Source organism: Hippocampus zosterae, chromosome 18 (assembly GCF_025434085.1).
Source record: "Hippocampus zosterae strain Florida chromosome 18, ASM2543408v3, whole genome shotgun sequence".
Taxonomy (NCBI): Eukaryota; Metazoa; Chordata; class Actinopteri; order Syngnathiformes; family Syngnathidae; genus Hippocampus; species Hippocampus zosterae.
Window position 1 is genome coordinate 2,993,717 of NC_067468.1, and position 16,167 is coordinate 3,009,883.

The window sequence follows — 16,167 nt, forward strand, 5'->3', positions numbered from 1 at the left end:
TAATATTCACCTAATGAATAATGAATGGAATAATAATCAATCTTTCGAGTAAGTTTTACATAAAATTTTACTGCTTTACTTGATTACAATCTTTAATTGGTGTTGTTGCTCTGGGTACTGCAGTTAATTATTTTCTCCAGGTGCAATTATTTGTGCTGTTTTGAATTCAACTAAGTCATTTAATTTGAGAGTATTTGATTTGATAAATCATGAATTAGTTGCTTTTACTGTATATAATTTGATACTGGTAGTCTATAAAATAGACTACCAGTATTTGTTTTTACCTCATAGCTCCACACAGTATGACAGATATGGCAGTAATAATAATTCATATATGGATGCCTTATTTAGGAGATTCTTGGTTTTATTCAGGACACCTATAGATTTAGAGCAGGGGTGCCCAAACTTTTCGGCTCGAAGATCTACTTTTCGATCAACTAACCTCCCGGGATCTACCCTTACCGGCTGTCAGAAGAATCTATGAGCGAAATTGTATCACCGGCACACACACACACACGCCATGATGAGAAACAGCCTGAAACTGAGGCATTCGACGCACTTTTGCAGCCTGTTAACTGTCGTAGCTCACACGTACTGTTTTAAAGTGCTTCCCTGGGCCCTCCAAGATTCCTATTCTTTGCCCGTGCCCTTGGTGAGTTGTACACGAAGCAAACGTTGAATGAGAATAATAACGGTAAAAGATAGAGCGCAACAGCTCTGATCACAAGCTGCAATTGCAGACTGCTGAGCGCTAACAACTTCTGGTGACGTAATCACGCGCCACCGTAAATTAAAGATTTACCTGCTTTATTTTATTTTTAAAAATATTTTTGGGGTGAAAATGAGACTGATGATTAGCGTGCAGCGTACATGAACACAAAAAATATGTTACTAACATATACAAAGACACACAAATGGTTATTTGTTTTTTTTCTCCTCGTCACTCTTCGGATCTACTTGGAACCTGTCTTAGATCTTCCGGTAGATGGGCATCCCTGATTTAGAGCACTTTATTTTAACAGTGTGTGATTTCCAACATAATTTTTTTATGATAATAACTCCAAGAAATTTAGTTTCATTTACTCTTGCTATTTCAATTTAAATGACAATAATTTTCACTTGATGATTCATTTGTCTGGTACCAAAGATTATATACTTTGCTTGGTTTAAATTCCAAGGTAATTTATTCGGGTCAAGCCATTTTTGTAATTAACAGTATTAATTTTTTTTTCCCACTGTATTCACAAGCCACTCTAGGTTTTCTCCAAAGCAATATAAAGTTGTGCCATCAGCAATTAGAACTTTATTTTAAACTTTTGAGACAAAACAAATATGGTTCCCCAACATGTGGCCCGCGGACCGATAGTGGCTCACAGAGTGACAGACCTGTGAGCATATATACTCACTCAGACTTGGCGGAAATGTAAATGTCTCTAGCCAATCACAGTCCTCCTTCGAACATTGGTTTGCAAGTTAAATAAACAGAATCCGCCAATAAATGAAAGAAGAAGCAGTAAACAGAACGTAATAGTAACAAATTGACCAAACGTACATCTGATGGGGCAGCCATGACTTACGAAGATGAAGCAATTTTGACAAGAGATGTACCTCCCCTCGCGGTATCTCCAGAGCAGTGTGGCTTGTGCATGGCATGTTGTCAAATATTGGAGCAAATTCCTTGGCTCCACAAGCCTGAGTGTTAGCGTTCCTTAGTCAGCCACGTCCACAGAGGAGCTGATGCTGCTGGGAGGAGGTACGCAGAGGAGAAGGGCGGTCTCCCTTCATATGGACACCAGCCACCACTGCTCGCAGGAGGGGCAAGTCAAGTCTCAGTGCAGCTCCACTTGTGGCAGTCCCATAAGATTTGGTGAGAGACCAGGGCTGCCCTGTCACATACTGCCTTATGCAATCAAAGGATTTTCTGACCATCGACGACGACCGGCACCGGACGATCACGTTGGGCAGAAGGTGGGGCTCTCAACTCTGGATCTGCATCTGGCTGGCACCTCAAGAAAGTTGGGACCACGATTAACGGGACCATTCGAGGTGGAAGCCATCATCAATCTTGTCTCCATCAAGCTCCGGCTGCCTCCATCATGAAGGTTCACCCAGTATTCCATGTATCTTTGCTCAAGCCCATGGCATCCATTCCTCTGGCTTCCCCTCCCACCTCCACCTCCGCAAGTGACTGACGGTGATCATGTGTACACAATGAGAGAAATGTTGGAGTCTAGGGGCAGGGGCATCCATTATCTGGTCAACTGAATGGGTTATGGACTTGAGGCATGGCAGTGGATGCCTCGCTCCTGAATCTTGGACCAGTCCCTTCTCCGTACCTTCTACTCATTCCATCCATCAAAATAAGGCATAACTGTCAAGATTCTGGTCTTGTGTGTCTCCAGCAGGTGGCAGGGGAGGGACTTCCCTCCAGCATGCACACACGCTGTGAATGTTAACCAGCTGACTATTTAAGGGCCTCTAAGTTGTATAATTAATCTTGCTCACAGCTCTCTCACAAAGTCTTGAATCCTTCCAGGCATTCCATCTTTCATGGTCGTTTTTTGATCTCGCCATGGTTTTTGAACTTACCTACAAGTCGTCTTTTATAATTATTTTGTTGTGGGTTTTTTTTGTATTGTATGCATTTTGGGTTTTCTTGTCTATTTATTTACAAACTATTTATTTCCATTTTCCGAGTTTGTTTTCTTCTCCAGCAAGCATTATCGATATCGTCAGTAAAACGAAGGTTTGTAATTGGTCTACCTCCTATGCTGACACTTCCTTCATCGTCCGCCAAGGCATCCACCATAACACGCTAAAGAAAGATGTTAAGGAGTATGGGAGAGAGAAGACTTCCTTGGCGCACTCCAATTGTTGTCTTGAACCAGTCTCCAATGGCTCCATTGTAGAGAACTGCACTGGTAGCTTTGCTGTACAGATGTTGCATGACTCCAACAAGGTTAGAGCTGATGTTGTATTTTGTCATGTTTGTCCACAGTGTAGCATGTCATACCAGGTCATCATCATATCTTGTCGCGCCAGTACTGGATCCATTGCTTGGCAGCATCACTAGTGTCTAAGCGGTCTTGATCTGTGCAGGTGGGCCCCAGTTCACAATCCCGAAGAATGTGCTCAATTGTTTGTATTGGGTGGCCACACGGACATTCACTACTGAGTGAGAGTCCCCATTTATAGGTGTTGTTCCCAGTCTTGCCTACTCTGGTTCTTGCTCTATTTAATGTCACCCAGTTCTTTCTTGAGAGGGCTGTTCCACTTGGAAGATGTTCGTTTGGGCTTTGGATTGCACCATTTAGTGCAGAGCTGTCCCATTCTCTCCTTTTTTCGAGCCTGTGGTTTGTTGACTGCTCAGGATCTAAACTTTGGACAGCCATAAAGCTCTTTCTGGGCTTCAGTCTTCTTATTGAGTCACTATGACCATAGAGGGGGTGTCTTGTGTCATTTTCTTGTCTATGCTTTTGTGTCCTTGTGTCATACCCGGTCAAAGTCTACAAACACGTGATAGAGATGTTGTTGATGCTGGAGATATCTCTCGCTGATAATCCTCAGGTTGAAAATTTGTTCTGTGATGCTCTGTCTTGTCCTGAATCCATCCCATTTTTCAGCTATAATCAGTTCAGCTTGAAGTTTTAAACTATTCAGTAAGATCTTCAGAAGGACTTTGCTGGGATGGCTAATGAGACTGATGGTGCGGTGGTTTTGGCACAGTTGTAGATTGCCTTTTTTCGGAATTGTGATGATGAGTGACTGGGTCCATGATGTAGGCCACTCCCCACTGTGCCATATTTTATTACAAAGGATGGTGAGAGTGTCAATCATGGCTTGTCCTCCTGCTTGCACAAGCTCTCCTGGGACGTTGTCCATTATAGATGCTTTTCCCTTTCTCAGTGCTCGCACTGCTGCCTCAACTTCTTCACAAAGGATAGGGAGTGTGTCTTCTTCCTACGTCGATTGAGGACATGTCAAGACTGTTGGATCGCCGCTGAGAGTGTGGTTGTAGAGCTCAGAGCAGTATTCAGTCCATCTGTCCAAGATCTTTTGTTCTTCCGATAGGCATACACCGGTCTTGCTTTGGATTGCGGTATTGAATAGGAATTGAAAAATAAAGCTGACTTCACAGATTTCACCTATGCCTTTACAGCAGGTCCTATACTTTTTGTTCTTATACTTTCTTCCTTTCATAACTTTGCTGCTTTAAATTGGGAATTTCTCCATTGTGAGACAAGTAAAGGTTTTCTTATTCTTATTTTTATTATCACGGGTTCTTTTTGGAACAGAGCCCCCACGATAAACAAGGTTTCACTGTTTTGGTATGTGACAGTGAATGTTCTGTCCACATTGTTTGAAATGTGACATGGGAGAAAAGAGTAATAGCAGATGACATGAACTGCAATTTTCTATGCTGCATACATTAAGAAGTGCCACACCTTTGATTTGAAAAAAGAAAAAAAAACAATGAAAAAGTATCACTTTGGGCGCAGCCACTTCAGGGCCACAAATTCAGTGGTATCTGGTGATACGAATGACTCGACTTTAATCAGAATCAGAATAATCTTTATTGGCCAAGTATGTACAACACACAAGGAATTTGTCTCTGGTATTACAGGCTGCATTAGTATCATAATAAACAAGGACATGACAAATAAGTATGAAAAAATAAGTATGGAAGGACATTTCGTAATGTAAGTGAACCGTAGTGCAGTGGTACCACCCAGTGACAACTGTGAGACAATGCACAAAGTATCAAGCAAAATCATTGAACCATTATAAAGTGACCAGTAGCAGTATTTGTTGTATAATTGTGCAGATGTCCTTGAGCGTGTGTCATGTGCGGTGGAGTATACGTCAGTGACTGTTTAGGGAGTTAATGGCTAGAGGGAAGAAGCTGTTTGTTTAAGTGTCTGCTGGATTTGGTGCGCATGGATCGGTAGCGCCTGCCTGAGAGGAGTAGCTGGAAAAGATGGTGGGCAGGGTGCGGGTGATCCAGTAGGATTTTCAGTGCCCTTGTCTTGATTCTTGCAGTGTGCAAGTCCTCAAGAGTGGGTAGGTCGGTGCCAATGACTTTTTCCGCCGTCATAACTGTCCGTTGAAGTCAGATTTTGTCCTATTTTGTGGCGGCCCCAAACCAAACCGTACTGGAAGCACACAGGATTCATTCGATGACTGCCGTGTAGAATTGTCAAAGCACCTCCTGTGGCAGGCCGTGCTTCCTCAGCAGCCTCAGGAAGTACCATCCTCTGCTGGGCCCTTTTTAGGATGGAGTTGGTGTTGACCTCCCACTTCATGTCCTGGGAGACTGTGATTCCCAGGAATTTGAAGGTCTCGACGGTTGACACAGGGCAGTTGGATAGTGTGAGGGGCAGCTGTGGTGAAGGATGTTTCCTGAAGTCCACGATCATCTCTACAGTCTTGAGCGTGTTCAGCCCTAGGTTGTCGGCTGCGCCAGAGCTTCAGCTGCTCCACTTGTTGTCGGTACGCAGACTCGTCGCCGTCTTTGATGAGACCAATGACCGTGGTGTCGTCTGCGAACTGTGAGTTTGACAGCTGGGTTTGCTGAGGTGCAATTGTTCGTGTAGAGCAGGGGTGGGCAAATGAGAAGCAGAAAATATTGTGGAGGGCCGGGCCAAAAGTTAGAAATAGAAAATAAAGAAGATAGCACAATGTCTTTGTATGCCAGTAATAATGTAACATTCTCCTCCACCATCACACTCAGCACCGGTTCTCCTCAAGGATGTGTACTGAGCCCACTGTTGTTCGCGCTCTACACATTTGACTGCTTTCCAACTCTTATTAGCGGTCCAGTTTGCGGAAAGTTTTTAACATGATAACAATCAACCCATTCTAGGAAATGCTCATTTACTCGAGCCACAAGCAATTCACTCTTAGCATGGAAATGGCCAGAATCGGACTGAGTAAGAATCGCTTCCTTATTTTTCAAAGTCTCGTAGATTTGAGTCTTTCCGACTCCAGGCGTCTCCTGAATGTTTCGTACTTTCTTACCCGCTTCGTTTAATCAAGTCAAGTCAACAGTATTTACAGAGCACTTTCAAACAGCCACCGCTGCATACAATGTGCTGCATGTTAAATTGCTCAATGTACACATGGAGCAATTTAGCTTGCACAATAAACAGTAAGACAAATCGGTAATAAAGGCGGTAGAAAGCACCAAACCGTAAAACCAAGAACAAATCTATGTCATGCTGAGTCGAATGCCAAAGAATACAAGTGAGTTTTGAGGGGGGATTTGAAGATGGGCAGCGAGGAGGCTTGCCGAATGTTCAGTGGGAGATCATTCCAGAGAGAGGGACCAGAAAAGGCTCGATCCCCTCTGAGCCTCAGTTTAGTTCTTGGTACTTCTAATAATGTCTAATAAGACCTGAGGCGCCTGGCAGGTGTGTAGGGGCGGATGAGCTCAGAGAGGTAAGGTGGCGCAAGATTATTCAGAGATTGGAAAACAAAGAGGAGGATCTTGAAAATAACAAAAATGAATTGGGAGCCAGTGAAGGTATGCCAGAGTAGGAGTTATGTGCTCCCTCTTACGAGTACCAGTCAAGAGGCGAGCAGCGACATTCTGGACCAGCTGAAGGCGCTTAATGGAAGTAAAGGGCATTGCAGTAATCGAGCCGGGATGTGACAAAGGTATGAATTACTGTCTCAAAGTGTTCATGTGAGGAGAGGTTTTATTTTGGCCAGCTGTCTAAGGTGAAAGAAGCTGGATTTAACAACGGCACCAATTTGCCGATCGATTTTGAAATCACTGTCCAGTTTAAGGCCCAAGTTTGAGAGTGTTGACTTAAGATAAGGAGACGGGGGGCCCAAGTCTACAGGATGGAATGTACAAGGGCCACTGGGACCAAACAATATCACCTCTGTCTTCTTTTCGTTGAATTTCAAGAAATTTTGTGCCATCCAGGTTTTGATTTCTTCCAGACAGGATAGGAGTGGCCTTAATGAGAAGGTGTCTTTCTTGCTCAGTGGGACATAGATCTGGCAGTCATCTGCATAGCAGTGGAAGGGAATACCATGTTTCCTTAAGATGGAACCCAATGGGAGCAGATATAGCGAGAACAGCAGAGGCCCCAGAATTGAGCCCTGTGGAACACCACATGACAGGGGAGCAGTGCGTGACTCAGAGCAGCCAAGGCTGACACAAAAGGTTCTGTCAGCTAGATAGGACCTAAACCACGCAAGAGCACTGCTGCCAATGCCCACCAAGTGCTGCAAACGAGTCAGCAGAATACTGTGATCCACTGTATTCAAATGTTGCAATTAAGTCCAATAAAACTAGACACAAGTGGTCTCCAGAGTCATTTTCCAGGACGATGTCATTAGAAACGCGTAACAGGGCTGACTCCTGCATCATCTTGAAACCTGACTGGAAGACCTCCAAGATGTTATGTTCATCCAAGAAAAGTTTCAACTGCATGTGCATCACTTTTTCCAGAATTTTGGAAATGAAAGGCAGTTTGGAAATGGGCCTGAAACTTGACAACACATCTGGATCAAGACCAGGTTTCTTGATCAAGGGTTGGACCACAGCATCTTTGAACTGTTGGGGAACTACACCAGAAGAGAGGCTGCTGTTGATGATATCCAAGACCGATGCGCCAACACTCGGGAGAACCTCCTGAAAGAAGTGCGGGGGAAGAGAGTTGCAAGGGGAGCCAGATGGCTTCGTCTGGCGAACTACATCCTCCAAAAGCGCCAAGGACACAGTTTCAAAAGAATTTAGTACAGCTGAACATGGAACAGACCGGAGTCCTAGCTGTAGAGACCTTATCAATGACAAACTCTGGAATCTGTTGCACATCTTGGGTGAAGAATCCGAGCAAGTAGGCAGAGGGGGTAATAAGATACATGTCACTTTCCCTTCCATGGTCATTACTCTCTCCCTCTTTCTTTGTCTTCCCCTCCTTCCCTGTGCTCTGCAACTTGAATTAACTGTGCCACCTGGTGTTAAAATACCTGTCATTACAAGTCGATGTGAATGACAAACGAGATGAATGCAATCAAACCTTAATTGTGCACCAATCTTAGGCGGGCCGGATTAAAAAGACCAACCGGCTGGATCCGGCCCGCGGGCCATAGTTTGCCCATCCCTGGTGTAGAGGGAGAAGAGCAGTGGAGAGAGGATGCATCCCTGTGGGGCTCCAGTGCCAGTGGTTGCGTGTTGATGATGATGTTCTTCCCAGTCTCACCTGTTGTGTCCGTCCCATCAGGAAGCTGAGGATCCACTGGCAGATCGTAGGGGACACACCGAGCTGGAGAAGTTTGGGGGTGTTGAACGCAGAGCTGAAATCCACAAACAAGATCCTTGCATAGGTCCCTGTGCTGTCGATGTGCTCGAGGATGTAGTGCAGGCCAATGTTGACTGCGTCCTACACAGACCTGTTTGCCCAGTCGGCAAACTGAAGAGGGTTCAGCAGGAGTCCGGTGACATTCTTTAGGTGGTTCAGCACAAGACGTTCAAAGGACTTCATGACCACAGATCTCAGAGCGACAGGTCTATAGTCGTTCAGTTCCAATGTTACCGGTTTCTTGGGAACTGGGATGATGGTAGACTGTTTGAAGCAGGATGGGACCTCACACAGCTCCAGGGATCTGTTGAAGATTTGTGTGAAGACCGGAGCCAGCTGGTAAGCGCGTACTTTTAGGCAAGAGGGGGATACTTTGTCGGGCCCCGCAGCTTTCTTGATCTTCTGCTGCTTGAAGAGCCGTCTCACGTCCTGTTCGTGGATCTGTAGGGGAGAGAGTAGTTTCTGGTAGAGGTGGGTGTACATGGGAAATGGGGGTGTCCTTTTCAAATCGGCAGAAAAACATGTTTAGTTCATCAGCTAGACCCTTATTGTTTACTGTTTGGGGGGGGTGGCATTCTATAGTTTGTGATTGCTTTCAGGCCATTCCACACAGATGCAGAGTCGTTAGCAGAGAACTGTTTTTTCAGCCTCTCTGCAGCTTCTCTTTGCGATGTTAATTTCCTTTGTCAATTAGTTTCGGGCGTGTTTGTACAGTGCCCAATCTCCACTTCTAAATGTGGCCTCTTTCTCTTTTCTAAGTTGCCTGAGTTTGGGAGTGAACCATGGCTTGTTATTGTTGAAGGAGTAGAAGGACTTCGTTGGTACGCACATGTCCTCACAGAAACTGTATGATGTTACAGTGTGTGTGTATTCATCCATTGTGCCCGTTGACGTTTCAAAGACGCCCCAATCAGTGCAGTCTAAGCATTCTTGTAGAGCTAGCTTTGCTTCATCGGTCCATTTCTTCAGTCTTAACAACTGTTTTAACACATTTGAGTTTCTGTCTGTATGTAGGTATTAAGTGTATTAAATTGTGGTCAGAAAGATCCAATACTGCGCGGGCGATCGATCGGTATGAATTTTTGAGTGTTGTATAGCAGTGGTCTAGAATGTTGCCTTCTCTGGTCAAACAGTCCATGTGCTGCTTATATCTGAGAAGTTCACTTTTAAGATGTGCTCTATTAAAATCGCTCAAAATGATCAGGGGTGACTCTAGATATTTTAGTTCGAGTTTTACTTGTTCAGCTAGCATTTGTATCGCAGTGTTTTTGGAGATATGAGCTGTCATTTGGAAACATTTTTCTTTGACAAACCAGCGCAAACTTGAGATACAAGCAATCTTTAACCTCTACGGAAAATGACAGCTTGCAGGAGCAGCGGAAGTGTATGCCTCTTTGTTTTTGTCTGCATGACTGTAGAATATCGCACTGCCCCTGGTGACCAAGTTGGGCATGTCAGATAGAGAAGCACAATTAATTGGATTGCAGCATTTAATTATGATGTACAGGCCTGTTTAATTCCGATTTAATTATGTTAATACTCTAATTGCTAATTACATTACATAGAACACACTTCCCGACAGAAGGCTGCCATGTTTCGCCGCCATCTTTCTGTTACAGAGACCTGCAGGAGGCAAACTTGACAAACGTAGTTCTTGTATGTGATGACTACAACATGTCTAACCAAATGTCATGCACTTAACTGAGGGAATACTAGAGTTTGTTTGGGATAACATTTTCCTTGCATCCAACAAATTAAAATCACATCTCAAGACACCACTATATTATTTTCTTGGGTACCTGTCATTTATTGGCCCGTAGAATTATCATGTTTTGCCCCTTTATGAGACAGTATAATAAATAATGTCATTATTCAGTAAATTAACGTCATGTAATCTCATGTGTCTTTCATTCAGAGCCAACTGTAAGCACTAATCGTGGCACTGGACAAAGTAGTGACTGCCAGCAGCCAGGCCAGGACCCATACGATCTACCAAAAAACAGCCATATCCCTTGTCACTATGATGTTCTACCAGCCCGAGAAAGTCCAACATCAGAAGACAAGGAGCTGGATAGTGACTGACAACAGAGACTCACCGCCGAAATACCTTTTTCAACTCCGTAACTGGAAGCAAAAGTTTGCTTATTTTCTTCCATTATTGTGATGTGTTTTTAACGCTTTTCATTTATAACATACAACATACATACAACATGAAAATAGTGGGGATCCAAATTTTACAATTTGCATTTTCAACTGAACCCCCCCCCCCCCCCCCCAAGCAAGTGATTTAAGATAAAGGGTTACATACATGTCATTTATAGCACCTCAGAATGTTTTACATAAGAGGGATGTATCCGAGCAGCACAGTGGAGTAAGTGATCAGCATGTCTGCCTCATAGTTGAGAGGTTCCAGTTTACTTCCACTTTCCAAAAACACACATTGTAGGTTAATTCAGTGATTCCCGATCGGGGTGCTTTTTTGGCATACTTACATTGTATGTGCCATGAGAGACCATCCCCAATCCTGCAGGAAATTTTCCAATTTCACATTCGTCAGTGTCAGAGATTTTCACTCTGACAGTTCACAAAGGCTCGACGCAGGAACAGATAGACTTTCACTGCCGGCGGGAGGTGCAGTTCTCCATGAAGCCACTCAGTGTGCGCTTCCCACTGTCACCCGACCTCTGCAACCTCTGCCGGCCTTTTTATTGATTGTGTTTGCAAATTACAAGTAATATATCAGAAAAACACTCCTATCTTCATTTACATACTACACCCCTGGACGGCCCCATTGGGTTGCCCCTCAGTGGACCCCCAAAGACAAAGCATTCCCTTGATACCAGCACCAACATTCATAAACTAACAGAAACATAGACATTTTAATGAGCAGTGCTTCCATGAACTGATACTTCTGTAACCTGGCTCGTGACCCTTTCTCACGATGGAGTGTACGAGTACTCCTACAGAGTACTCCCTTCCGTCCAAAGTTAAATCTTCCTTTCCAAGTTGTCAGATAACAGGCGCCATTGTGTCTCCTAATGAGGGTTAAATCTTTCTCTCTGAGATGTGGTCAGGTACCATGCACTCGGGTCCCTTGCCCTCAAATTGACCCCTGATTCTCTGTGCTTCCATTGTGTGCAAGATGTTCTGAACACAAGCATTTCGAGGTCAATCAAGCATGTAACAAAATGAAACTGTAAAACATGACACCATTGTATTTATCTCTTATTACAGTCGGAACAAAACTTTTTAACTCCCAAAAACATATTTATATGTCTTTTCAGTCTCCACACATTCAATCCCAGGTACTTAGATTTTTTTCAATGGTCAAAAAATGCCTGATACTTAATGTATTAAATGCATTTCCATTAAATGGCAGAAGGTACAATAGACAAGTGTATCCACCCGATCCCATTCATACTGACAAGGTCTGAACAAAGCCTGGGTGGATTGTGGATCCCAAAAATGCCGAATCAGAAACAAAAAGTTATTTATTTAGAGAAAAGTGAATGACAGACCAATTATTAACAGAAATCTCTGGGGACAAAAGGAAAACCAAATGAGAAACAAAAAGTGCTTGTAAACGGCAACATAAAGTTGAGCACCGAAAATCCACAAAACAAAATGATCAGAGTCCAATCACACGAAGATAAAACAAGACAACAACCGTTGGACAAAAAGATCCAGAACCAAAATCTATCGACTTGTCATGAAAACGACTATGAGCAAAAGCAAGAAGTCTAGAAAATGGCACATGGGCAAGAACGGTGATCAAGGTCAATACTCCGACAAAGAGACATGATCTTGGCAGTCCTTAAATACATTGAAGAGTGATTGCATGACGAGAGACGGGTGCATCGCTTGGCGTGTCACGCCCAACATCTCCAGCTGGTGTTGAAACAAAAACAAGGCAGAGCAGAACAGCTTTGTTTTCAATTTTACACTAACCTAAATCAATTTATGACTAAACTGAGGAAAGATCATCATTATTTCACTATTCATACTTTTTGTCACATTTTCGTTTGTTGTGTGCTGTGAGAGTATTCTTATGTAAAATGGACGGACGCCTTGGCTCAACAAAGGTTGGGAAACACAGAATTAAGTGAATCTGAAAATTTCCCACTGGCGTGAATGTGAAAGGTGGTAGTAGTAGTGTAATTATAAAGTGAAACATTTTTGTGCATCAACACCATACGTGTTCACAGTTTCATGTGAAAGATATCGTATTTGTCCCTCAAAGGACAAAAATCACCTCTTTTGTTGTGGTTGTTTGATCATCAGCTAGAAGTGCTTTGAAACAAATATTTTAGAATATTAGATATACAGTACTGTGTTCAAGAGTTGAAATGACATTATTCTCATAATATCATAATCATCTCTCATTATTTTGTACATTAGCAGTGTTTTTTGGGGTGGGGGGAAATATCCTGTGAACAAGGTGAGAATGTTCGAGCAGGAATTCTGACAGGAATATAAACGCAGTACATGAAGTTGATGATAAGAGAGGAAGGGGCATCTCTCAAGGAAGAGAGTCCTGGCAAAAGCCTTCATAGCTGCTCTGAATACATACTGCAAGTGAAGGTGCAAGAGCTCTCTCTGATATAATTACATGTAGTGGTTTGTGTTTGGTACTTGTTAAAACTGTCAAGTTTCAACTATTGGGACTAATTTGACATTGGGCAGTCAAACTTATTGAGCTTGTCTGATTGAAAATTCCAAGTCAATAGGGAGTGTGTGTGGCCTTCGAGTATCAAATGAATCAAAAGATACAATTCCAATCCCAATGGAGTTGGGACTTCGTGCTAAACAAATAAAAAATTTAATACAGTGATTTCCAAATCATGTTCAAACTATATTTAATCGAGTATGCTACAAAGACAAGATATTTCATGTTCAAACTGATAATTTTTTTTATTTTTGGCAAATAAGCATTAACTTCGAATTGTATGGCTGCAACACAGCTGGGACAGGTGCAACAAAGCTAGGACAGGTGGCAAAAAGACAAAGTTGAAGGATGCTCATCAAACACCTGTTTGGAACATCCCACAGGTGAACAGGCTAACTGAACAGGTGGGTGCCATGGTTGGGTATAAAGGAGCTTTCCTCATTGCGCAGTCATTCACAAGCAAAGATGGGGCGAGGTTCACCGCTTTGTGAAGTACTCCATGAGAAAATAGTCGAATAGTTGAAGGACTATGTTCCTTAAAGTACAATAATAATAATACATTTTATTTATAAGCGCCTTTCAAGACACCCAAGGACACTTTACAATAACAAAAAACACAAAACAATACGGGTTGAGCAGCAGCAGCCAAAACGCGCCAGCGTTCACTCAACCCGGAAGTCAGAAAGAAACCACAAGGGAGGGAGAGGGGGAGAAAAAACCCACACTTGAACTACCCTCATTTTGAGGATAGTTTGAGTGAGGCAAAAAACTCTTGCACAAGCATATGACAGTTACAACAGGTCACAAGACATAAACAATGAAGATGGTGAAACAAGGGAATGTATGAAGGAGGGGGTGATGGTGGGGGACTAGCTTCCGTGCATACTTTCATCAGGGGAAGGTCGAGATAGCAGATGTTGTTTTAGTAGCAGGCTGCCCAAGAATTTAAGAAAGCCTTGAGTCCGTGGCTTATGTCTCTTTCGTGGCGTCGATCAGCCAAATCCGTGATTTCTGTCAATATTTGAGCACGGACTCCAGTTTCTCCAAGTTGTGACCATCTTGCAGAGACGCTCCAAACCGCAACAGTTTGTGGTTGAGCACAGTCTGAGTATGAGTGTTGGACATCCGCGCTATGCCATCCTTAGACCGGCAGCCTCTTCACTTCCGATAGAGCCTCTCCCGTCGGTTGAATTTTGCGATAGATCAGGAAACTGCTAACACCAAACAGCAGCATACCTGTTATCGGAAGGCTGAAAATGTAGAGGTCATCCACATCCTCAACAGACAGTGTCGACAGGCACACCATTCTCCGCTTTCTCCAAGGATCTAGGGTGTACCCAGCAGCAAAAGTCCCCAAGGGGCAAGTAGGCTCCCTGCCTGTAGACTGCCTGCTGCCTGTAGACTGCCTGCTCTTCTCATTGAGAAATCGCAAGGAATTTTCGAATTTCATCATTTACGGTGCCCCCCCTCCCCCCCCAAAAAAATCATCAAAATGTTCAGAGAATCTGGAGATAATCACCCCGTGACCTCCGATCCCTAAGGAGGCACTGCATCACAAACAAAACATCACTTATTTAAAGGATATGATCCTATGATATGATGTTCCTGAGACTTCAGAAAAACATTTTCAGGAAATACAGTTTGGCGGTACATCCGAAAGTGCAACTTAAAATTCAGCTATGCAAAGCAAAACCTATTTATCAACAACACCCAAAAACGCCAGCAGCTTCTCTGGGCCTGATACCATCCATGATGGACTGATGCAAAGTGGGGAAAAATGTTCTGTGGTCTGACGAGTCTAATGTTCAATTTGTTTTTGCAAATTGTGGACGTTGTGTCCTCCGGGCCAAAGAGGAAAAGAACCATAGGGACCACATGGGGACGGAAAGTTCAAAAGCCAGCGTCTGTGCTGGTACGGGACAGTGTTAGTGCTGAAGGCATGAGTAATTTACTCATCTGTGAAGGCACCATTAATGCTGAATCTTGCGTGCCGGTTTTGTAGAAACATAGGCTGCCATCCAAGTAACATTTTTTTTCATGGATGTCCCTGCTTATTTCAGCAAGACAATGCCAAACCACCACCTGCCTGCAGTCCTGACCTAGCTCCCATTGAAAATGTATGTTGCCTTATGAAGTGTAAAATTTGACATTGGAGATGACAGACCGTTAAACAACTGAAGCTGTACATCAAGCAAGAATGGGGAAAAAAATCCCACTTGCAAAGCTTCAGCAATTAGTGTCCTCAGTTTTCAAACGTTTATTGAAGATTGAATGATTCAGTCTCAGCTTTTTAGGAACGTGTTGCAGCCCTAAAATTCTAAGTAAATTAATATTTGCTAAAAACAAAGTTTGTCTTTGTCTTTGTAGAGCAGGGATGTCCAAAGTCGGTCCTCAAGGGCCGCTGTCCTGCCTGTTTTCCAGCTCTCCCAGGAGCAACGCACCTGATTCAAATAATCTGGATTGTTCTAATGCTGCTTCAGAGCTGGATGATGAGCTGATCATTTGAATCAGGTGTGTTGCAGACGGGAGATGGAAAACAGGCAGGTCGGCGGCCCTCCAGGCCTGGAGCTGGACATGACTGTTGTAGAGTATTCAATTAAATAAAGATTGAAAAACATATATTGAACAACATCCCAATTTCATCAGAGTTAGGTTTGTATTTATTTTTTGACCACATCAGTCTTATGTGGAAGAGTGAAGATGACACTTGGTATGCCAAATAGTTTTGTTCGTTTGTTTTCAGCGCATGTAAATTACAATACAATAAATGCTGATTTATATAGCGCTTTCACAACAGCGGCTTTGTAACAGCTGTAACAAAGTGTTTTACAAAACAGTTAAAGTAAAACAATAAACACAACACATAACATAAAACACGGACAGTCGTGCAGTCCTAACCACTTTTCCGTCACACGCTTTGTTGTTTGAAGCAGTTTGAGATGAAAGGAGAGAATCAAAGTGTCCTTTAACCAGTGGATCAGAGACGTCATGCTCAAAATGTGCACACGTCGGCTACAAGCTAAGTTTCAAAGTCAACAAGAAGCTGTAGCATCCATTGACGAAAAAAGAGATTGGTTCACTTCTCCTGTCCCATGGAAATCAATTTCAATTCCAAGCGGCGACTCACGGTTCCAAATACGCATAGGCGCTCTTCGCCAACGCTCCCCTCTCCTCATCCTCAACTTC

General features: G+C 43.3%; 1 protein-coding gene across 3 annotated transcripts in view; it reads left to right on the forward strand.

Moving 5' to 3' along the window:
• megf10 (multiple EGF-like-domains 10) overlaps positions 1 to 11,065 on the forward strand; it is a 128,628-nt gene extending 117,563 nt beyond the window's left edge. For all 3 annotated transcript variants that reach the window (XM_052050064.1, XM_052050065.1, XM_052050066.1), the window contains one exon: positions 10,231 to 11,065. In XM_052050064.1, the coding sequence (XP_051906024.1) occupies positions 10,231 to 10,397 (167 nt within the window). In that variant the 3' untranslated portion in view covers positions 10,398 to 11,065. The remainder of the gene's footprint in view (positions 1 to 10,230) is intronic.
• The last annotated feature ends 5,102 nt before the right edge of the window (positions 11,066 to 16,167 follow it).